Source organism: Arvicola amphibius, chromosome 4 (genome assembly GCF_903992535.2).
Source record: "Arvicola amphibius chromosome 4, mArvAmp1.2, whole genome shotgun sequence".
In the NCBI taxonomy this organism is placed as follows: Eukaryota; Metazoa; Chordata; class Mammalia; order Rodentia; family Cricetidae; genus Arvicola; species Arvicola amphibius.
In genome coordinates this window covers 77,824,802-77,850,562 of record NC_052050.1, presented here as the reverse complement: position 1 = coordinate 77,850,562, position 25,761 = coordinate 77,824,802, and the positions used below count along the sequence as shown (strand labels likewise).

At 39.9% G+C, this 25,761-nt stretch overlaps 1 protein-coding gene across 1 annotated transcript in view; it reads left to right on the top strand.

Annotated features, from left to right (window-relative positions):
• The first annotated feature begins 20,435 nt into the window (after positions 1 to 20,435).
• Gabrb2 (gamma-aminobutyric acid type A receptor subunit beta2) overlaps positions 20,436 to 25,761 on the top strand; it is a 202,421-nt gene continuing 197,095 nt past the window's right edge. The window contains 3 exon segments of the mRNA XM_038326725.1: positions 20,436 to 20,512; positions 20,637 to 20,728; positions 21,682 to 21,749. Coding sequence (XP_038182653.1) covers positions 20,436 to 20,512; positions 20,637 to 20,728; positions 21,682 to 21,749 — 237 coding nt within the window.

Here is a 25,761-nt window from a genome sequence, read left to right as displayed (position 1 = left end):
GAACGCAATTTCTTCGTGAGACTTATCCTGAGCTCTCACCAGGAACGGCTCTGGAATTTCTTCTTGCAAATACCTCTTTTTGCAAACAAACGAACAAACAAAAACCCCAAAACATAATTTCTACAGTATAACAAATTACATTTTTACTCACACAATAACTAATTCTCTACACAAACGTGTTTTTTTTTTCCAGAATATCTTTGGTGTCTAGAAGCTATGTAGAGCATACATAGGATCTTAGTAAAAATTTTGAAGTTTAATGATTTTTAAGTTCCCCTAGTTCCTAAATAGAAATAGACCATGGGGGGTGTGTGCCCACTCTCCGCCATCTCTTTGTGTCTGGCATGTATGTGTCTACCTGTGCAAGCAAGTGCTCATGTGCATGTTGATGGGTGGGTATGGAGGACAAAGGCTGAAGTCAATTATTGTCTTCATCACTCCTCACTTAGTGTTTGAGACAGTCTCTCACTGAACTGTTCTTCAGTGACTCAGCTAGGCTGACTAGCCAGTAAACTTCAGGATCAGCTTGTCTCAGCCATCACAGTTTTGGGAGTATGACCTGTACACATGCCCTATGTTTGATAAAGGTGCTGAGGATCTTAGCTCGAGTCTTTATACTTCCATGACAAGTGCTTTCCTAAGCTTGCTACTCAGTACAGCATGAGCTCCCCTGTATAGCCAGTCTTTCCAAGTGATAACTTCTAGCTGCTGTCACTTCTCATTTCCTTGTTCTTTGTGGATGTGTGAAAACAGTCATTCAACTCAATATGGAGTGTTCCTGCTTGATCATTTACTGGTTTTCAGAAAAACTTTGACCTCTATAGGAAGTCACAGAGAACACACCTTGGGGATAAGAGTTCCTTTTAAGATGAACCATAAAACATGAGCTAATAAACTACTGGAGAAATAGTTGACTTCAAATAAACTTTCTGAAATTTCCATCAGTCTTTTATGTATATCTGGTTAATTTATAGCTATCTTTATTGTTCTTATTAGTATTGTAGTATTTATGTGAAGGCGGTATATGATAATCACCCCTACTCTGTATTTATTGTAACAGTTGACTCCAGTCAACAGTGAAGAACCAGTATGTTCTCACAAAAACTTCTTAAAAGATTTTCTTTTTATTCTCCATCTCTTTATAAATTTAATCATTTTTCAACATGTAATGAAAATATTTATATCACATGTTTGATATGTCATACCTCTGTTGGAATGAAGAAATAGGAAACCTAAAAAGTGTCAAAGGAACTCCACATCAAGTTACATCAAGGTTACAAAAATTAAACCTATTATGGACATAAGGAACAAAAAAGCAAACAAGGCATCCTGCGATAAAGAGAGACAGTCTGGGCCTACTCTTCCGATAGTAGAGGGCTATGTGGCTTAGTGACAAGAAGATCCACTTAATCTGGTTTCTGATTCTGCTGTACATAGGCTCCGGAATTTTCCATGTGCACAGTAGCAATCATATCATAACATTGTAAAAATTCAAATATGTGATGTATGTAAAGTGTCTCTTAAAATAATTCTCAGATATAGCAGCCCATATAGTTGATTAGAAGAAAAAACAGCAACCAGGAAAAAGCAACTCATTGAGAGATTTGAAACTCAGTTCCTCCTGCAATATGAAAATTTTATTTCAGACATAGTATGTCGAATGTTCTGATGGTCTTTGAAAAAGATAGGCAGGGTGTTTTTAAATTTATGTTTTAATGCTAGAAGACAATGAATAAGCAAAAAAATACAGTTCAGATGAGCAGACATTAGGTAACTATAATATTAGGTGATAGTAACTGATACTGGTGAGACCCAGGATGGGCCATTCTTAGCACATCATGCAGAAGATCAACTGACAGTATGTAGCTGGCAGTGGGGGAACCTGGAGGAAGCTGTGCCAGGCAGAGAGAGAAGGATAAACCTACAGGCAGGAACACTGATGGGAGCCTGTATAGATGGGCTGAGTTAATGGAGGGAGCCTATGAGACTGGGTTTCAGTAGTCAATCTGGGCTCTAATAGAGTTCCTGAGCACACAATATGATTGGATGGGTCTATCGGAACCCTGGGGTGTGCAGGAAGCAGAAGTCAAAGCAGCACAACATAAGGCAGAAACCTGAGTCTAGGAACAGAGACAAGGACAAATGAGCCTGGCTGAAAAATAAAGACATCATTTGTATAAAGTTCTCAGAATAGTGCTTAAGATGTAGGCAAGGGAAACTGGATGTCACAGTTGCTAGTTATTCTTCAAAGGCGCCTGAGGACTGCCTACCTACATCATGAATTCTAGTGTCCTGGAAAGCCTGTTTCCTCCACATTCTCTTTTCTCATTGGCAAAACCTGAGAAACTCTGACACATTTCTTACATTCTCAATGTAATTTATATATTATTGCAATTTATAATTCCTCATTGAGAGCCCACTTAAAGCATAAGGGAAGCACAATCTCTGCTTTTGCATGCATGTTTATGTGTGCCATGTGCATGCAGCACCTGAGAAGGACAGAAGAGGACCTCAGATCTTCCAGAAACAGAGTTATAGATGATTGTGAGCTTACCTTCAGTTGCTGTGAAGCAACCCCTGATCCTTTGGAAGAACGGCTAGTATTTTTAACTGAAGAGCCATCTTTCCTGCTCACTATGTGCTGAGGGATAATGCTTTTGTACACTGTAAAGATTTGTCACTCATAATGGTTTAACAAGATGCTGATTGTCCAGTAGCCGGGCAGGAAGTATAGGCAGGGCAACCAGACTAAGAGAATTCTAGGAAGAGGAAGGGCAGTGACAGAGTCACTAGCCATCTTGAAGAGGAAGCAAGATGATAATGCCTCACTGAGGAAAGGTACCAAGCCACACGGCTAAACATAGACAAGAATTATGGTTTAGTTTAAGTTGTAATAGCTAATTAATAATAAGCCTGAGCTAATTGGTTAAACAGTTTATAAATAATATAAGCCTCTTGTGTTTCTTTGGAATTCAATGGATGCAGGACTGGGCAGGACAGAAACTTTGATCTACAACAATCTCTTTTTTTTTAAATAACCTACTTTAAAGATTTTACATTACTATCCAAAATACCCTAAACTATATTTATTGCAACAGTAGACTCCATTCAATGAAGAACCAATGTTTTACCTCGAAAACTCTCTGAGGTTTTCCCTTTTAAAAATTCTTTTAATTCTGAAGCATATTGTTGTGGGTATTCTTTTTCTTCCCTTTATCCTGTGTCTGATTTATGTCTAAGGACATGTGTACACAGGTACTCATGTGCATGGGTGTGTGTGGGTAAAGAAGGCTTTCTATTCCTACTTTATCTTGAATTTCCCCCAATCCAGATAGATCTAATATATTGTTAATGAACAGGACATTTGTTTTAGAAAGTAGTAGTCACATCACCCTCTAATATACATGGTATACTATATATAACATTTAGTTTATTGTCCAGCAGCTACAAGCACTCAATGGATCTATAATCATAACTATAATCTGGTCCATTCCTAGCAAGTAAGATATCGCATGACCACCCCATCCCTTTTCAATTTGAGGAATTCTGGATTATTACCCTCTGAAATTGTATAGTGTTGGATGTTACCACCTTGAGTTCAACCCAGCCAAGTCAGAATTTTAAATTCACCTATGTAATTATTATGCAGTCATAATAATTCATCATCAGTGTTGTATGAACTTTAGCAAGTCTTGAAGCATTTCTTTTACCTAGTTTTCTCATTCAAAAGTATAGGTGGCAGTTGCAAGCTTGAAGGGTTAATGTGAGCATGGAGGGAAGCTCACTGTTTAGTGCTGTGTCTAGTATAGTCAAGAACTCAGGCATTCTAGCTTAATAGAACTATAAATTAAAATCTTAAATAGATAAGACAGAGGGAAAGAGGAAGAGAGTGAAGAAAGAGAGAGATGAAAAGACAGGAAAGATAGATAGAGAGAGAGAGAGAGAGAGAGAGAGAGAGAGAGAGAGAGAGAGAGATTGACTTGGTTTTATTATGGTCCCAAAGAATGTTAAAAATGATCATTTCTCCTGACCTGGGCAAAATTAAGAAATTTATTTATTTATTTTTAATTTAATTTACCATTACCTAGTATAAGCCTGTTTGTTTTCTAATGAGAGATAGAAATGGATGGATGTGATGGGAGGAGATGTCCAGAGAAACTGGTAGGAGAAGAGACAGGGGAAACCTTTATCAGTAAATTATGCAAGAAACAAATACATTTTCAAAAAGAAAATAGAAAAAAAGAAATCATTTAAATGAAAACAATGAAATACAGTTTAAAAAGACAGGAGATTAAAATAATCACAGAGTACTTCATAATAGCAAATAAGCAGCAACGACAACAAAAAAAGAAATTTACCAACCCCTTTATTTGCATTAGAAAGCAGTAAGAAAGGAGTTAAATCACAGTTTAATGGCCAAAATTAAGTTATTTGAGTGCATATTGTGTGATTATGAAAACCACGTGAGAGAGAAATGTTTGCCAACAACAGAAAGAGAAATAGGAAGAGCAGGGGATTTTTAGGAACTAAAGTAAGTTTTCCCCAAATTATAAGACTCTAACTCTACTCCAATAACACGGATTTCAGCTGTCATTTAAGGAAGATATTGAAAAAGATTCTCCATCCTTTCCTCTGTGATATATTCCTTTCTTTTGCTCCTTCCATTCAAGAGAGTCCTTGCCTTAGTGGACATATATACAAATGTGTTTTAAAGATCTTCCCAGCAGGATCTGCAAAGACAAAAGCACACTGCAGGCTAACGTGCCTGAGCCTTGCCCTGCTGCTTATTGTGAAGAGCAGAATCATCTGCACCTAGCATTCTCACTCACCAGGTTGTCTCAGCACAAATGCAATCTCAAAGGAAATGGGAAGGGGATGAGGAGTGAGAAGTGACAGTAAAGGATGATGAGCTCCACCCCGCAAATGCGGGTTGCCACTGTTGACAACCAAGTCAACCGTCTCAATTGTGAGTTCATCTGTGAATGTGCCTGTGATTTGCACCACAAAGAAAAATGAAGAAAACATGAAACACGTTTCAGGACGGTGTGTGAGGGTGAAAAAGACAGCGGGCTAAATTTTACCTGTAGTGATGTTTTCTAACGTTGTTGCATTTACAGACGCCCCCCCCCCCACCCCCGCCTGCCACTTGCCTCCATTCATGCTTCCACCTGAGTTCCTGTTGATGTTAACCCCACTTCTAAAAATAAAAAGGAAGCAGCATGTTATGATGACTCAGAGGTTTTAAGATCCGCATTCCTTGTGGTCCTTCCGATATCCAGGCTGGTCTGTACTGCTGAAAGCACCTGCCTGGATGCAGATTGACTGAAAGGCAAATTTTGTCCCTGCCCTCGACCCAGAGAACTAGGGAGAGATACTTTACCTGCTTTGCCTCAGGGTTGTAGGAGGCCGCTTGGTTCTTCATGGCGGCTCAGCCCCGAAATAATCACACAAAAACCATATTATTTGCAATACTGTTTTGTCAATAGTTTAAGCGTATTTCTGGCTAACTCATATCTTAAATTAACCCAACTCCGTTCATCTGTGTATCGCCAGCAGGTTGTGGCTTACTGGGTTCTGGCGTCTGTCTCCAGCGGGGCTACATGGCTTCTCACTGACTCTGCCTTCTTTCTCCCAGCATTCAGATTAGTTTTTCCCCCACCTACCTCTATTCTGCCCTGCACAGGAGTAAGACGGATTATTAACCAATGGTACTCACAGGATACAGAGGGGAACCCCATATCACTTCAGTAGCTCTATGTTATTTTTTGAATATTGAAGATAGTAATACTAGTTCCAGAATAATGTAGTTTACTTACCTGTCAAGTGGTTGTACCAAAGTACTTATATACAATGTCTAAACTCATGGGCAGGGCAGCATGACAACCAAACTGAAACGGTTATTTTTCTTTAACTTTTTAATTAGTTGTTTTCATATAACTTATTTTGAACATGTTTCTCCCTCCAAACTCCTCAGAACCTCTCAAACTTCCTCCCTGGTAAGTTGGGAGCATAGACCCCAGCCCCCAGTCCTGAGAGTTGTAGTGGTCTGGACTCCAACTCTCAGCATGCCAGAGAGGTCAGGACCACTCCCACAGCCGGTCGTCCCCCGTCCCCCCCAACAACAACCCTTATTTATGGTCTGTCTAGTTTTCTATCTTTCTCTCAAAATAAATAAATAAACACAAACAAAAAACAAAACTTACAACCAAACAACAACAAAAAATAAGACAAAAATGTCAAAAGAAAAGAGCCCCCACTGCAAAAACATGGAGTTTGTGTTGTATTGGCCAACTACTTTTGCTCATGAGGCCTGCTCTGAGGTGTAGTATAAACCCTGTAAAATTTCACTGGAGAAAACTAGTTTTTCATTTGCCAGCTGGTATCAATTGCAACCAGCTTATTGGTTCGGGGAGATACTGCATATCTATTTCCGTCTCTCAGTGCTGGGACCCCATCTGGCTTGAAAAATCTGGTATAGTAAAATTAGAGGTAATCTGGATTTGGCTAGAAATCCAGAGTTTGCCAATGTCTGGTTTATATCATAGAAAGTTCCATCGGCTATGAACTTAAAGATCATCTAGTTTAACCTTCCCATTTATATTTGAGATAACAGAGTTATCAGGAAGTTTTTGCTTCTTCATCCCATAGTGCCACACAATCATACAACTAGCATTAAAACTCACTGACTAGCTCTGCTCCTTTATGTTTTGAATTTAAGCAGCCCTGATAATCATTTTTTCCCTAGATACATTTCAACTGTCTACTGGAGATGCATTTCAAACTTCCACTGGTCTTAGGTCCAATTGCTTCACTGGGACATTAGGAGAAAAATTCCTATGTGAATGATAAGGAAGCAGAGGAGGCTGGGGGTTTAGCAAAGCAGAATTCCTGCAGCAGTAGACAATGTCTGATTCCATGAAGAGGCTGTCAGTATAAGTTGCTTGCACACACTCCTAATTAGCAGCATATGATAGATGCGGGATGCTCAGGAAGGTAATCTGAACTTTGTCCTTTGTTGTATACCCTCAACAAAGGAAGAAGCACAAAAGCCAGCCTTTCTGTTGATGCAGACTAAATAGTGCTAGGTATCTATCTCAAGTTCCTATTTTTGAGGAAAGAACTCATTGGGATTATATCAACATGCCAATGGTTGCCGATGGGTCTTTCCAAATCCAGGAGTTTGACTTCCTGTTTTCAAGACTTGTTATAAATGACAGATATCTAATAAATTTTTTAAGTTTTAGATATTTTTCTCTTCCCCAAGGAAAAACCCAAGACGTAAGCTTTAGTCGTGATAGTATCTTAGAGGTTTATTTTCTCCCATCCCTTTTATACTCCCTTTTTCCATATGGAAGGAAGGAGGGGGCAGACAAGTTCTTAAAGTCTACTTTTACCCCTAGCTCTTATGAAGTAATAAGCAGTAAGATGCAGCTCTGTTATAGTCTTGCAGGTTCCCTCCTATAAATTCTTAAGTGCTTTCCCACAGTAATTTTATTTTAGTTTAGGAAGTGCTGAAGATTAAACCCAGAGCCTAAAAAGTACTTTGATTGTGTTTTCCCATTGATCAGTTCCTAAGTTATCCATTCTGATTTTGAAAGGGTCTGTGATCTAAGCTTTTATGCATTGGTCTGTGAAATTTATGTTAAGGTTAGAATGTTGTGAGAGGCCATGCCATACATTACAAATGGATGACCCATAAATATGGATAAGAAACACTACTGGCTGCTGCCTAAGAAGTATTTTGCATGTTAGTTGCTCTTGTTGTTTGTAAAACCTTACTGTGTTTTCCTGGTCATGTTAATTTTTTTCAGGACTGTTGTTCTTTAAATTATGACTCATTTTAATTGCTTAGCATTCTTTATGGTTGCTTTTTGCATGCTTCTCTTACAAAGTGAATTGTCTGGAAAAGCATGCATTACTTAGTAGGATAAAAAGCTTCCTTATCCATGATCAAAATAAAAAATAATTGTTATAAGGACTAATTTCAGAACATACTATCCAGCTACATAATTTGTAATATCTACCTGATATGGGAGATTCTCCATCTTAGCTGCCTTTGCAGCTGTATATGTCTTCAATTTATGAGTACACTACAGTCATGTAAAATGTATTCCAGACTTTCCCATAACTCATTAATAATTGCAAACATGTCTTGGCCATCCTTCAAGGTCCATTTCCAAATAGTTCATTGTCATTTTAGTCTTTTACATTTGTTTCCAACAAATTCTGATCTCTTTTCTTATATCCACCAAAGATTACATTCCCTTTGATTTATGGTTTTCTTATGTAATTAATATCTTGTTGCTTATATCATCTATGGTGACTATCTCCCTCTTGTTGCTGCAATTAAGCTCCTAAAGGGGAGGGACACTAACTCCTGTCTTTGTTCTCTGAAGGAAACTCACAGGCACATTGAGGGTCAGCATATTCATTAAGTTGCTGAACTAGACTTTTGGGTTCAGGCTCAGGAAGATGTCATTGTTTTGAGAATGTTCAGGCTCACCTTGTATCTCATTGATGTGGGATTCTCCTCTTGCTGTAAATACCATTGGTTAATAAAGAAAATGTATTGGCCTATTGATGGGGCAGAATTTAGGTTTGTGGGGAAAACTAAACTGAATGCTGGGAGAAAGAGAGGGCAGAGTCAGAGAGAAGTCTTGGAGCTGCTGCCAGAGACACTGAGCCTTGCTGGTAAGTCAAAACCATGTGGTAATACACAGATGAATGGAAATGGGTTAAATTAAGATGTCAGAGTTAGCAAATAAGAAGCTAGAGCTAATAGGCCAACCAGTGATTTAATTAATATAGTTTCTATATGATTATTTCAGGGCTGAGCAGCCAGGAACCAACAAGCGACCTCCATCAGCATCTCATGTGTATTGAATACCTACACTGCTGACATTTGGTAATTATAGATACTACAGAGTTAGAAATTCATTTCAGTTTAACTACAGGAGTTTCTCTTATAGAGGCTCAGATGCTAAAACCAATTGCTGCGTTTGCAGAGGCCTGGGTTCTGGTCCCAGCATTGAGATGGTAAATCACAATTGTCTCTAATGACAGTTCCAGGGAATCCGATGCCTTGTTCTGGCCTCTGTGGGAACAAGGCACACACATAGTATACAAATCACTTATATACACTAATAAAAGCAATAAATAAGTCTTTTGTAAAATATGGGAACTTCTGCTAGAGAAATGACAGCAGATTCTTGCTCAAATTTCTGCAGCAATTCAGTTGTTACAAACCACCTACTTTGTTTTTGTCAGGTCCAGTTATCTGCTCCTCTACCTACTTTCCTAAATGTACTGATTTTTAACTTTTTTGTTTATAAAGAAAAGTAGTATCTCTACATTTGAAGCATAAAATAGTGAAGACCATTGTTTTATATTTGAACCCTCAGATAAAATGAGCAGATAAGTCTTAGAGAAATGTTGATGGCATCTGAGCATCAAACTGAGACTTGCTTGGTGACGTAATCAGAAGTGAAAGGCGAAATATTTTTCTCAGTTTTTACTATGATGCAGTTTGAACACATGAGCATGCAAATGTCCAAAACCATCTGTTAAACCAACCACAGCCCACATTCTGAACAATACGTGCGCTGAGATGTGTCAGATCCCCTAAGTACTCATTCCTCACAGCAAATGCATCACTAGCTCTAACAGTTAAAGACACAGCTGAATTCTAATAAGAATAATTGTATTTAAAGATATATAAATCGATAGAAATTGTTGGAGTTTCTGTTTAATATTAACTTGGCCTTTAAGAAAATAAAGAAAAAGCAATGCTATTATTCTACACCCCCACACAGCCCACCTCAGGAGAAAGGCTTCCACTAGCTCTTCTTAACTATTTATCAGAATATGAGCCTACATTGATCTCAGGAACCAAGAACAAAGCATGATGTTGTCCTGTTTCTGTGGTGCTGCTAGAACAAATGGAAGAGAGCAGTGGTTAACACAGCTAACTCACGATATCCATGTTAAAGAAAGCATTCACACCTACACACTTCACCTGTAACCTATTCCTTTTTGCCAAAAGGTTTTGCTTAATCACAACACATTGACTGCCAAATACGGTGCATTAGAGGAAATATTAGAATCTACCTGATAGCATTGAGGGGAAATTCAATGGAATCCTGATCTACTATAAAGTATTGGGAAAGGGCATTTAGCATCAGCAGTGACTTCATCCTGAGGGCAAATGATAAAGATGGACTATATTGTTGCTTTTTTCAAGATAGGATCTCACTATGTATCCCTGACTGTTTCAGTACTCACTCTGTAGATGAGGCTGGCCTCAGTTTCATGGGGATTTGCCTACCACTGCCTTTCAAGTGTTGCTTAAAGGCATGCACCACCATACATGACAAGAAGGAATATTTTTCTTGTTAAACAAAAATCCATTGTTCTATGTAGTATATTTCAAATAAATGATCAGACAGCAAAAATATTTTTATAGAATTCATGCATTTAGACCAAGGTCCTCCCAACTCCCCCCAGGTCCAGGAAGGTGATCGACCAAGCTGAGAAGGCTCCCACAGAGCCTGTCCATGAAGAACAATCAGAGCCCAGAGCCATTGTCCTTTGCTTCTCAGTCAGCCCCCGCTGTTGGCCACACTAGGGGAGGTATGGGTGGAGGGGAGGGGAGGGAAGGGGGAGAAGGAGGGGAGAGAAGGGGGAGAAGGAGGGGAGGGAGGGGGGAGGAGGAGGGAAGGAGATGGAAATTTTTAAATATAAAAAAAAATAAACCATGAGAAAAAAAACAAACAAAAAAAAAGAAAAATAATAATAAATAAAAGCAAAATTATTCTGAAAAAAAAAAAGAATTCATGCATTTGAAATTTTATTTAGGATCTGGGATGAGGATAAAATAGGTAAAGAGAATCCTACCAAACCTAGTGACCAGAGTTTGGGTTTCCACCACCCAAGAAAGAGCCAGATGTGGGTTTGCATTTCTGTAACACCGACTCTTGAGAGGCCAAAGAGTGTAAGACCCTGAATGCTCATTCCACAGATAGTGAAGCTGAGTTGTTAACTTCTAGATTAACTAAATATCCCGTCTCAAATGAATTATAATTGTAATTATATACTTTTATAATTCTAAAGTGGGCAGTAAGAAGAAAAGATAACAATGTCGGCCTTCAGCCTCCAGAAGGCATACTTACGTGTGTGCATTACGTACAGCCATGCACACACATTTCTATATATTTAGTATCCCAAATTTAGGAACTGAAAAGCTATTAATCTCAACTCTGCCAACATTGAACAGCTGGTATTTATTGCTATACAAGACCCTGGCTATGAATAATGCCAACTTTCACAAAAGCGAATTGGAAAAAAAATCCAGGTCTTGAGAGCACCCTGACTTTTTAAATTACTTTTAATGATAATATTACCTTGCCCTGGCTATTTGGATTTTGCTTTTCATTACTTGCAACCCTAACAGCACTGAGTGGCACCCTACATATGTTTGGGAAAATTACATGAGTAATAAATTGTTGGTGGTCATTATAGAAAAAGCATGCCAGTGAGCAAGAACTTGGAATGCATTAGTGATGAACCACAAGTGTGGTTCAAATTGTTGTGCACACCTGACACACGTTAGGGCAACTCGCTGACATTGTTGACTAATAAAGTGAGAAGAAAACCACAATGTGTTTAGGGAAAGAGCCACTTGAGATATGAGTGGATATAAAAATACAGTTGGCTCTAGACTCATGAATGTATGAAGAGATGAAATTTGTCTGAAGATAGACATCCCTGGGCCTTTTTCTTTTCCAGGGCTGGGTTTCAAACCAATCATTTTGTATTGTTTGTTAAGTACCTACTACTAAGCTACTTTCCCAACACATCTGTGGACCTCAAAAGCCATAAATATACTCACAAGTATAAAATCTTTAACATCTAATTTTTTAGGTCCCTTGACATATATCATAAAACATATTAAATATATTTTATATTAATTAAAATTGCTATCTAAACCAAAATTATTATATATAATTAAAACATATTTTCATTAATTAATTGAAGATATCGTAGGAAATATTGTGAACATTTAACTTAGCAGTCACTAATTTCAGCACCATATGGATTGTTTTGAGACAGGTTTTTGCTATGTAACCCTGGCTAGCCTGAAACTTTTATGTAGACTAGGCTGGATTCCAACTCATAGAGAGCCTGTTTCTGTCTCCCAAGTGTTGGCATTACAGGTGTGCCCCAGAATACCCACCATCATTCTTTTAAGTGTTTTGGTTAGCTTTGCTTGAATTTGGGTTTTTTTGAGATAGCATATTGCTATTTAGTCCAAGGTGGCTTGGAACTTGAAATTTTCTATATCAGTCTCCTGATTGCTTGACAGTAAGTATGTACTACCAAGCCTAGATCTGGCAGTGTACTATTAGCTTTTACTTTATAAAAAAAAAATATACTATTTTTTTTTTTTAGAATTCTAATATTTCAGTAGACTCTCAAAAGGGCTTATAAACTCCAAGTTCATTAGCTATTATGGCCAAGAGGATACACATGGTGAAAAAGGAACACAAGAAAACCCAGAAGAGCTGTGACCACTGTTCCAGAAAAATTCATATTCTACACATCAGATCACCCATTGTTGGGCATTCTTTGTTGATTAGAGACCTAAAAGAAAATGTGAGAAATTACTTCATAGCTCTTTCTTGTTGCCACATGTCCATCTGTTTGCACATATATATTGATAAGGTGTTTTTATTTAATCCTCAAATTTAGGTTTTGAGAAACAGTTGACAATTAAATAAAAACAACCAATCAACAAACAAAAACTTTCTTTCCATTCCATCCATCTCTAGAGCAGGGGATGTAGTGCTTTATTACTGCTGAGACTTATATGAATGTAATTAGCATCCCTGCGGTGTTGGACTCTAGGTAATTTCCTCATTGAACAATTTGCCTCCATTTGAAGGATCGCTAATTTCATTTCCAACTTTGAGGTGCTCTTTGCTTTCCGTATTCTTAAAGATCGATGGTGCTGAAAGGTGTCCTGCTTCAAACGATGGCCAATAACTCCAGCCTCCACGGTGCCTCTTGGTCATTTGATTCGTAAAGTACAGAGACTTCTGTGTGAGTTGAGATTTTATTTCAGTTATATTAACTTAGTCATGGGAAACGTTGAGAGCTTCAGAATGCAAGGATTTCATCTATCAGAAAAAGCCTTAGCCCTTGAATATTGTCTTACAAATTGTGACCTTAAAGATACTGATAGTTTGTTTTCTCAAAGTATGGTAAAGGGGAAATACATTGTAAAGCATATTGTTAGCCCCAAATATATTACCTTACGCAAAGCATTTGAAATAATGTTTGACACAATGACCTTTTTTAAACTTTACTAATATATTTCTAGTTGAACATTTAAAGTGTTTTATAGCTTTGTGTACAAATTTGTGTACAAATATTTTACACTAACTAATGATCAGTGTTAATCAGCCATTTGTTGAAGGAGATACAGAACAGAGGCAAAATGGAATTCACACTTACTTTCTATAGAAGAAAAAAGTATTATTTTTAATCATACGCTTAATATAAAATTTATGATATTTCAGGGGAACTTCTTTTCCGGTCCCAAGAAGGCAAGGTTAACCAGAAGAATAAATCAGAGGTATTTATATAACCAACATAATGGTGAACCATACTTTATAAACTCATTTAATCAATCTATTTGCACAAAAGTAAATACAAATGAATTTATGTGTGGGATATTTAGAATGATTTTTCCGTGTGTGTATCATGTGTTTGTGTACATGTGTGCATGAGTAAATGCATTATTATATTCTATTTAATGCAGGCATATGCATTTGTCAGTGCACACATGTGGAAGTCAGACACTATCTGAGGATTTGATGTTGACATTTTTTTAAATTTATCTATTTTTTGTGTATGAGCACTCTATTTGCATGAACGCTTGCATGACAGAAGAGGGCATCAGATTCTATTAGAGAGAGTTGTGAGTTCCCATGTGGTTGATGGGAACTGAACTTAGGACCTCTGGAAGAGCAGCCAGTGCTCTTACACACTGTGCCATCTCTCCAGCCCTGTTGTTGACCTTTCACACAGTTTGAGAGGAGACCTCTTTGTTGTTCTGTTGCTGCACAGCCAGGCTATCTAGTCCACTGGCTTCTCCTATCTTCACCTCCAATTTCCCTAGAGAAACACTGGAGTTGCAGATACACACTGCTGTACCCAGTTCTACATGGGCTCTGGGAATATGAACTCGTCTTCATAATCCCACAGAATCATCTCTCCAGACCTGAAAAGACTTTTGTACTAATGTTGTTGTTATTATTATTATTATTATTATTATTATTATTATTATTATCAGCTCTTATTCTCAAGTTACATTTGTCCAGGCAGCCATATAACTGCCAAAGCTTTATTAATAGATCAAAGTTTATCCTATGGCATGCTCTGAACTAATATAATATAAGCGTGTTTGTTTAGATATATATGCACATGTCTTAGACACTATACTTTAAGTCTACATATTACTGAGGACTGTCTCATTATTCTTGAATATTGTTAATTATCTGGACATTTTTTAAAAAGTCTGATCAATATTCAAAGCTAAGAGCCCTTATTCACTTTAAAAACATAAACTCAAATATCTTAATGGTTCAACAAAACAAGTAACCCACTACTACGAGACTTTCCTCTCAAATCATCAGAAGCAGGTCAGGAACCGTGATTTCTGGAACATCCAGGTTTCCTGCTCTGGTCATTCTTCATGGATTAGGCTCATGTGTCAGAGATCCTTTGCAATCAGGTTGTTTTTGGTGTCTTAGAGGGTATTAGTTAGTTCTAGAATAGAATAGCCACAAAACCAAGGGGTGGGGACACTTCTTAAAATGCCTTATTCTGGTTCAGGAAAATGGATGTGAAATAGGTAAACTGTGGTTATGATTACATGGTAATACATTCTGATTTTAAAAGAAACAAGAAAGGAACATATACAATGTCAAGAGGTGGGTGGTACTCCGACCTCAGCCTACCCCTCAACCCCTCAATTCTAAGCATTAAGGTGCAAAAAACCAAATACCTTGGGTATCTCTGCTTGTGACATGTACTGAACATGGTCAAACTGAATGCATCATAACCAGCATTTCTTGCCTATAACGACCTTTGAACAGCTCAAACCAGACATGTAGGAGTCACCCCAAATCTGTCTCATCCCCCATTCTCCAGATCCCACCTGTCAGAAAGGCTAGCCAGTTTGCCTCCGGAATGGTAGTGACATCTGCTTGTTGTTTTCAACACCGTTTACATGCAGAGCAGCAGCATCTCTCATCCTCATTCTTCCCTAGCTCTGACACATCCCTTACAGCCATACCTGTCATTCTTCAGGGAGATTAAGATTCATCAGCCACACTTCTGCTCCCAAACATATCCATATTCCAAAACATTTCCATTGCCCTTCAATGGCTACTCTTCCTCTCACACTCTAGTCCTACCGTTCTTTCTTCAACTCTGTATCAGGGTAGCTTATCTCCCATATTATTAATGAAGTTTTCTCTCCGACTATTCCATCCCTATGTAGTACATTCTACTTATTTTCATTCCCCTTCTTATCTTCCACTTTCCATCATAGTTCTCCATTTTACAGGTCCTCTCCCCTCATATGATATGTCTGTCTGTTTATTTTGTGACCCACTGATTTTAAGCAGGATCATCTATGGGGCTACAGGTTTGACATTAGCCACTGAGCCTGGTAGGCTCACTGTTTGGTGCACACTGAAGGTGATGACTTTACCTGCGACAGAATCTATTAGTTGTCAGTAGTTGATCAGAGTAGGGTAGAGTCCCATAAACCCCTGCTAGATTCAGGATTATCTATATAACATGTCCAGTGTTGTTGCAGCTCAGCACACCTGCAGCCTCGGGGAGATCATGACTGCAATGCCTGTGTCGTAACCTGAAGTTAGTATTTTGCTTTCTCCATATCTTTCGGCTTTTACATGCTTAGTTCCCCTTTCCATTTTAGAAGTTGTGGTATAAATGTCCCGTTAAGAGCTGAGCACTCATCTATCACTTAGCCTAACAATCTTGAGGAGCCCTGACTCTCTGAATTCACGGCCATTCACTGCAAAGAGAAGTTTCTCTAATTCAGGGCTAGAGCAGTGCATTCGTCTATGGATCTAAACATAAGCATTTATACTGTTGTATCAATATAGGCTAGCAATAATGATGTGGTCCCCCAAAAATCTATTTTACCCCTGAAAATAAGGTTTTAACCAAGTTTAGAGTACTAGGCATGCACTCCTATGAAGTGGACCTCAAATCCAGTTTAAAGACTTTTGGTTACTCTGTACCAGTTGTGCAACTATTGTACCAGTGAGCACCTCTTGCCTGATAAATTGGCACTACAGCTCACAGGGTTCACAGCTGGGAGATATACCAATTCCTTATCTCCTATAGCATAGATGACATAACACTACCAGGTGCTATGGAAGCTAACCCACAGGAAAGACTTTTTGCTATTTCATTCCAGCCCAAGGATAGCTCACCTTTCAAATTTCATGCAATAGATTGTGTATTCAGTTACAAACTTCACCTACACCCTCAGACTGAGTAACCTCCCAAAATAATGCATACTATTTCCTTCCTCACAGGCTCAATCTGCAACTAGTTATATGATAGCCATTTGCCCTATGAGAATGTATCTGTTTTCAAAATATTGTTGTCAATGCTTGTCAAATAACATTTGTCTATGATAATGAATAAATATTATACAAAAGAATAGTCATAGAGAGTTGATGCCTGTTGTCACTTTGTGTTTATATGGTAGATACTCAAAGATGAATATAAAACTATAGTCCTTTATGAGTGCTGACATTTTGCCCAGAGACTTTACATTTTGGATATTGGATCATATTCTCCATAACTCCATCAAACTTCAGGTGGCATGTGATCCCCCGCCCTCAGTTTTGTATTTTCCAAAGTAGCTATACCAGCAAATCTTGCAGAGTCAAGACTCTGGAAGGACACAGTAAGATTTCTTTTAGGCATGTGGATCTTTCACCATATAACTAGAAATGATATATATTATTATTATTCCCTGTAGTCACTGATAAGAGGATATAAATGACAGCTACCACGTGGAAGACAAGAAAATCCCGATTTCCTTTCATCTTTTGATATTTTATTTTCTCATCTCCCACAATGCTCTTTTGATTTTCTTCTAATGGCTGCTCCTTTCTTCTCTTCAGGCAAATTTTTAATAATTGCATTCAGTTTGTCTTCTTTCCATCTTTAAAAGTGAGTGTCATGAAATATTGTTTGCTTTCTTGTACGTTCATTAAAGATTGTCAATATGTACTAATCACATGACAAATGCTGCTGCAACAATTACATCATTCCACAGGAACCCAGTGGGGATACCAGTGTTAATATTCATCTAGATTAGACTAATGAGGGGGACCACAGCTTAGAGACACTACCATCTTGCAAAGTTGTTTCTAGGTGTTTGAGAAGATCTACCCCTAGTAGATCTTTAGTATGTCCTTGTCTAAACACTCATTGAGTCACTATTATTTTGGATGGATGTGAGGGTAGCTTGGGATTTATTTTGTTTTCTGAACTCTTTTCTTTCAACCCAAGCTCTGAAGAGAACATTCCTGAAGGTGATTAAACTAGAGGGGTAACTAAGGGAAGGCTTAGATTTGAGTGTTTTTTTTTTTTTTTAAATAAGCTTTCTAGGACTTCATCATTAGGTTATATTGTCTGCTAACTACCTTGAGAATTCTTTGGTTACTGAAACATATTTTTCTATCTTCATTATATTTAGCTTTAATAATAGTCTTCCTATAGGAGCAAAGATAAGGAAGAGAAATCAGCAATCATTCTCCTGCCCCACCCCGTGTGTGTGTGTGTGTGTGTGTATGTGTGTGTGTATGTGTGTGTGTGTCTGTTGTGCCTGTGTTCTTTGTATGAACTTCTGTAAGCATCAGCCTAGCAAAGCGCCATGCAGTACATTTGCACTGTTTATGGCGCTATTTCTTACCTGTCTGTAACCTAGAAACTTCCTCAGCCTATGGAAGCAAATAGCTCTTTTCTTCTGGTTTGTCCTCCATCCTAAAGAAGCTATCAAATTCCTCCTGGCAACCATCCCTCCCCATGGTTCCCTTGCAATCACCTCTCTAAGCTGCCCCAGGATGACTCTCATTGTCCCGGAGCGGTGAGGGGGCGGGGGCATGTAGTATGTGGGTCAGGAGTGAAGCCGAACCTGGCCACAGTGTGTCTTCAGAGGGGAACTTACACCTTCATACCAACTGTGGACCCTATGGGTTCTGGGTACCTGCTCTCAGCAAAGATCTGCTGGACCACCAGCCGGGTGTGTTCTGTGTGCTTTCTGTCTCTCAGGCGCCGCGGGCGCTTGGAGGTCCCCCGCGTGGCAGCAGTGAGCTAGCGGAGGGTGAAGTCCTGGACTTAAGAATTGATAGTGTCTAGTCTGAGGGTTAGAAACACTACTATAAAAGCGCAACTTGCTTTTCACCCTTCACCTGAATGACCTTGGGCATGTTATTCAGATTCTATGTGTCAATTTCTAAACCCGTAAAATGGGGACATCGCGGTGTCAACTTCGAACTAATATTGCATTAAGCATGGCTTTCTGTGCGTAGTAGGCGCTCTGCGTGAATGATAACAAAGCTCAGTAGTAGATATGAGTTGAGTTTTGGTGTCCAGGACCCAGGGTTGAGCTCTGCCCATCTATTCACCAAGGAGTGCTCCGGGTAGTTGGAGCACCTGCCCTGTTCCCTCCCCCTTTCCAAGATAAGCTAGGGAACACAACTCGGGGGCACACCAGTCCCGGTGTTCTCTGCACCCTCTTGTCCCCGCCCTGAGCAGAGGAAATGCTTTTTTAAATGAACTGAGTTTCAGTCTGGTGTATGTGCCTGGGGTCCGTAGGGAAGGGGGCTAAGAAAGGAAAGAAGGGAAGTGGTGGCGTGGAATTAGGTGGTTTGGGGCTCGGGCGGTCAGTCTAGTGGGCTCCTTCATTGTGCCTGCCTTCGGTGAAACATTGGGCTTGGACGCAGAGGTGTAGTTAAGCTGGCCAGAGTGGAGCGGCAGGGGTACAGCTCGGTTGGGCTACAGTAGTGGGCGGCGAGCTCGGGCGGGTGAGGTAAGGAGTGGTGGGTGAAGGGGACCATGATCTCTGTGTGTGTGTGTGTGTGTGTGTGTGTGTGTGTGTGTGCTGTGCGTGTGCGTCCGCGAGGCGTGGGGGACTGAAGGAGCGCATCCCACCCTGCCACCCGCCCTCGCACTTGGTGCCTCCTGGCCCGCCCGCACCTGTGCTGGAGCGCCAGTCACCCTCTGTCCCCCACACCCTCACCTCCCGTGTCCCTCAGTCAAACCTCACCCTGTTCTCTTAGAATTTCCCAGTGCAGAGTCAGACCCAAACCCAGAGATGCCTTTGCCTGACTGCTCCCCTCGACCCCTCCCCCTCCTGCTATAAATAGCCAGGCTAGCGGGTCAGGAACGTCACAACGCCAGAAACCAGGACCCCGAGGTTTTCTTCTTGGGGAATAGTGGGCAAAGGGTGAGCAGGAGGAAGAGAAAGAAATCGCTCGTGAGTAGTGAAGAAAAAGCTTGCCCCTTGACTCCCAGGAAAGACTAGCATCTTAGAATTCCTGTATCCTTTCCTTTTCTTCTCACCCCCTTTCTGATTCTTTCATATTCTCCATCCACTCCCCACCCCCTCGCTCAAAATCCAACGTTTGCTCAGCACTCCTCCCATTGGTTTCTTTTCTGCTCCTCGGACTCCGGTTCCCACTGCTCCCCTCCCCACTCTTAGTGCTCCCACCCCCACCCTCACCACCTCCACTTGTCCCAGGCAGGGGATTGCTATTCTTAAGGAAATAAAGTTCAACTCCTCGTCCCTTTCAATCTGCTTAGACCTTGAGTGGAATCTCAGGCAACCATGTCCCCCACCCCTTACACCCCACACCTCCTAATCTTTATTCTTCATATTTAAGGACACACGCACGCGCGCGCGCGCACACACATACACACACACACACACACACACACACACAAACCCCACCACCCGTGAGGTGCAAAACTACCTCCTGCAACAAAAGAAACTTACCGGACGCTCTGGTTGCTTTTGTCTTAAAGAAAAAAAAAAAAAAACAACGAAGATTTTATCCAGGCTGCACTTCTAGGGTGACAGTTTAATATTATTCAAATATGTACATATTACATACATAAATGTTTTTCTTCCTTTTTCCCCTTTAATTTTTTTTTTTTTTTTTTAACAAGGAAATCTCGGTCCCCGGCAGCCGCCGCTGCCCCTTTGATGTTTTGGTACGACGTGCGCATGCGCTCCACATTAGAATTACTGCACTGGGCAGACTAAGTTGGATCTCCTCTCTTCAGTGAATCCCTCAATCCCATCAAAAACTAAAGGGATGTGGAGAGTCCGGAAAAGGGGCTACTTTGGGATTTGGTCGTTCCCCTTAATAATCGCCGCTGTCTGTGCTCAGAGGTAAGTGTCTTTTTCCCTTCTCACTTGTCAGGGCTGTCTGCATACCTCTCCGTGAGCAGGGCTGTTGAAGATGCAGAGCTGTCTTCTTTATTCATTCCTGTTTATTGTCATTTTTTTTCTTTAGTGTCAATGACCCTAGCAATATGTCGCTGGTTAAAGAGACGGTGGACAGACTGTTGAAAGGCTATGACATTCGTCTGAGACCCGATTTTGGAGGTAATACGATTGACTTGCAAATAAGAAACAGTCCGGCTCCAACCGAAGCTGTCTTTTGGGCTTTGTGTGCGCTCTCTTCTCTCTCCTTAGTTGGAGCTGCATGAGGTGTATGAAATGTGTCCCTATTTTAACCATGCTGAGAAGGGATCCAAACTTAAGGCAGTTTGTTAGCGTCCAGCACTTGAGAGGTCTTTCAAAAATGACCCCCTTAGCGTGTAATCGGACTTGGTAACTGTTTTCCATCTCTTTCGCTGTGGTAAATCTTTGTTCCCAGTCTGAGCTTTCCTATGATACAAGCCTCTTAAGTTTACTAAATGGTGTGCCCAGGGCTGTCTCGTAATGTGAGTATTTTTGAGGACAGGATGTTCAGGCAGTTGACTGAGAGGTGGCCTCAACTCCCTGTGCCCACCTACTTTGGAAGAGTTCTGGCCATGGTTTAAAGTGACTCATGTCGGGATACTATCCTGTCCTCAAAGGGAAATGACATAGAAGAGATTGAGGTCCGGGGGACGGAGACAAGAGACAGCAGAGGGAAAAGGGCATCGCTCTCTGCAGCCCTAGAGACGCTAGTGTGAGAATTGAATTTCACTTCAGATTCTTCATGGGAGTCAAAGAGTTAAAGCCTCCACACAGAAGTGTGTGGGTAAAAATAAAAAGGAGGGGGTTTCAATGCCATCTACACAAATTCCCCGGGGCTAAATCCTTCTGCTGCCGTGAGTGTCTGAATTCACACGCGGAGATGTCGACATGTGGACACACAGCTGGATCCCTGTCCCATAAGCACATGTGTACATATTCCTAGAAGAATGTTCCCCCATTCCTCTGGCCAAGAAGTAGGAGAGTGGTGGACATGAGGATTAACTTTAGACAGGGGGTTTCGGTTCCCAGTGACAACTCTTGTTATGAATGACTAAGTTCTGAGAAGTCACGTGGCTGTCCATCTTGGCTTGCAGGTCCCCCTGTGGCTGTAGGAATGAACATTGATATTGCCAGCATTGATATGGTCTCTGAAGTCAATATGGTGAGTATTAATGTTCACAGCCATGCCTCTGCAATCCTTCATTTGTAGCCGGGAGAGTGCTGCCATTGGGGGTGTGGTATGCTTGGATATAGGTATAGCATGGGGACCAGGGACATAGTATTTTGCCCTGGGATTCAGGTATATGTAGCTACAGACCAACTCATTCTGCTTCTTTGCACTTTTTCCAATTTGGATCTAACACTGTGTCTCAGCACATAGTGAGTAAAACACATCACACATTCACTTGTAAAAGACAGCAATATGCTGGAGGCCCCCTGCAGGATCTATGGTTCTGACAGCTTCTTGGAAGCCTCAGTTTATCAACTGACAATCCTGGGTTTGGGGGTCAGTCATGGGAAAAGGGGGATTTGAATGTGACAGAAAATTTACCAGGGAGTCTATCTTAAAAACTAACCTAACACAAAGAGACTAAATAATTGCTTCTGGAATATTGCTGCCCACTTGTTGATTTGAGAAAAAGCCTCTTCCTACTCAATGACATTCGGCATCCCCACCCCCACTGCTCTCCATCTCTTTTAACCCCTTCTGCTGTCCCAGTGAGATAAAATAAAGTTTGACCACTCTGCTTCCAAAAGGCAAGTTTAATAGCAAGTGTACTCTCTTACTGAACCTGCAATTTTATTCATCATGTGTACCGATCGCATGCAACTTATTGACAGTCATACTCAGTACCTCTTTGGATAAAGAACAAGCACGAAGAAAGAGGGGTGCAGGAAGAACCTGTGTTCTCCAACAGGGAAGCACTTTTGGGGGGGTTGCTTCATACAGGAGCGCCCCCTGCTGCCCATGTTGGAGCACTACGGACATGCATGACAAGGACAAGTGTCCCAGATTCCCCCTCTTAACTCAGGGACATTTCTCCAGTGATTCTCTCTCTCTCTCTCTCTCTCTCTCTCTCTCTCTCTCTCTCTCTCTCTCTCTCTCTCTCTCTCTCTCTCTGTCTCTCTCTCGTCTCTCCTTCAGTTTTTCCTTTTTGGAACGTCTGTCTAGATAGGCTGAACCCTAATATAATATTCCAGTATTCTTTTCAGATCTGCTAGCACACGGCACATTTCAGATTGTTGTATGACATCCTCCTGTCCTCCTATCTTGAAAGTGGACAAACAATTCAAGAAGGGGATGAAGTGTGTAATCTTTTATGCAAACACTTCAAAGACAGCCACTGGGACTTGAAATTTATAACATACTAATTAACTCAAAAAGTTTGAGGTATTAGGATTTAACCTGCCTAGCTCCCATCTCAACTTGACAGGAGTTCCCACATTCCCAGAATTCAAAGAGGCAACTCATATAACAATCATAGATGCTGGGCAGTAATGATCTGAAGATTCTGACTATTTTACAGAAGCTCAAAGGGGAGAGTCAATTAATTCAGCAGTGGTTTAGTAACAGAAATCACATTGTAATAGTTGTTTTTATTGTGTGGTACATAAACACAGAAGAAAGACAATGTTAGAAGACTAGGAAACACACAACAGGAGATTCTTCTACACGGATAGAGAATGTCTTTCTTAAGAAATTTATTGCTCAGATTTGCAAATATTTGCTTTTGTGGGATTTCAGAAGTCCTCCATCAGTTTACATATTTAAAATCAACAAAAAAATAGAAAATTCCTAATCTGGGTACCTCCATGGTCCTTGACTCTAAATTGAATTGTTAACTGCTACCGTGAAAGTCTTGTAGAAATCAAGGACCGTTTGTGTTTTCTAAGTGTGGTTGCATCAGAATCATCACATCTATTTTTATTTTGACTTATGTTCCTTGTCTCCAATTAAATATTATTTACCAACTGCTTTTTAAGATATCACAAAATGATATTTTATAGAAAAGTAAGAAAAAGCATCTAAAAGATGCAGCAATGCGCATCAGATGACGCCAGGTTACTACAATAGGTTGGGTAAGAACTTGGGTGCATTTTATCCTTACATGGGGTAGAGTGGTAAACTTTTATTTTCTTTGTGAATTTCATTGCCATTCCCCCCCCCCCTGCATGCACTGTTTTGGAGAAATATCAGAGGTGGACACAATGCCAAGACCTGCTAGTCAAAATATAGATCCAGCTGAGGCAGGGTGTCATCACTTTGAGCTATTTACTGTTGCAGAGAAGTCATGGGATGTTGAAAATGCAAAAATAAATGTCAGCTTGTAAATGGGACAACATTGTAGCATTAATGATTTGAAGCAAGTGTGAAAAATTCCAAGCCAGATTCCTTTCTTAGCTTAATGCTGACACTCATGGATCTGTCCAGCTACACTTTGAGCTGTGCAAAAACTTATATTTATTTCAGCTACCAGTCTTTTTGACCTAAAACTAATTCTCCAAGGAATATTTTTGTAACATATGTGGCTATTACCTTATTTCTAAGTAAGGTTATTATCTTTGAAGCAACAGATGAATTTGACCCCATTGGTAGCTCATTAAAAATGCTCATTTCAAACTGTATAAAGGCCTACAACGGTTAGAATGTTTTAGGTATATTTAGTATCTAAAGAATCATTTATTGAAATGAAATCTCCAAGTTGATTAATACACACATTTCTTCCTCAATATGGCTTGTGAAATAGTATCTAGTAGCTGTTAACTTTTATTACGGTGTACCTGTCTTCGAAGAATGAGATTCCCTTAGCCATTCACTCATTTGAACTAAAGGATTAAAGGTCTGTGTTGATGTGATTTCTTTGTTTTGTTTTATTTTGTTTGACAGATAACAACGGTAGAAAGATCCTGATCTGGATCAAAGGTGTTAGATACCAACTCCACTTCTTAGTCACACTGAGTTTATTCACAGTCCAAAAGGTCTTTCCTTAAATTTCCTTAAATGTTGAAGAAGAGAAATAATTCCCTTTCTGCTATCCCAGATATTTACCATCCCAGATGACTACCAGATTTAGTAAAATGGTGTTGTGTGCATTTAATGATGAGTGGAAACCAGGCAAGCATTCAAGACACCCGGTACCCACTTGGCTGTTCCCCCACGTACCTGTGCAACGGCCATGCATTTCACTAGGGTGTAGTTTCGTCCAGGCTTATGAAAAGGACATGTTGAATTGACTTCCATCTCCAAGGTACATGTGTCTCTAGTTACGCTTGTTTGCTATGGTAATTGTTGAATACACAAAAGTTTCAGAAAAACTTTGAAATGTAGAAAAACATGAAGGAAGTCTAAAATTTCTAAACAGAGTCTAACTTTGAGTTGCTAGGACAGTGGTGACAGTTGGCAGGTTCTTTACTCGGGTGACCATTCCCCAGTGGAAGATCTTTGGAAACCATGATCTCAGTCAGAATGCTGCTAAGCAGGAAGCTTGGCTCTGGAATGAAATATTTTTAGATGTCTTGGTTAAATTGGCAGGAATCTTTTTGTTAAGATTCTTTGATGAAAAGTGCATTTTACGATTCAAATTTGGCTCTGAGAATTATGGACCAAAATAGCTTTTTCTTCATTTGATTCAGATTCTTCAATTTGAAATGGCACATTTGCCAACGAACTGAAGCAATATTTCACTTTTCAGGAAAGAGTTCTAGTAAACACATTCACAAAATTACCTTTTTATGGAATGGCAAATGAAGAGAAGTAATGCTTAAAAAATATACAGATGTTGCTTGTATCGCCAGCTGCACAGCTTAAAATTCCATTCAAGAAATAGTTATTTAGCAGCTACTATAAGCAAGAAAAGGGTAAGGCCTGATGGACAGAGTAACAAAGATCACCCCACCCCTGACCTCATGTAACTTTGTACTTGAATGTGCATTGCTCTTTATCTCTGCCTCAGGTTCTTACATTTGATTAGCCCAAGTCTTATCCTTTCTTTCAGGTCTCTGTTTAACAGGCAAGCAGGTGCCTAGAGTTCTCTCTCTTCCATGAGGCTTTTGTCACTTCTTAATTTCAATGCTCATTTGTATTTGGTATGTCAAGATGACTTATTTACTACATAGTTCGCCTGTCCACTTCTATCATGTGGATGAATCACATCAAAACACATGGTATTGTT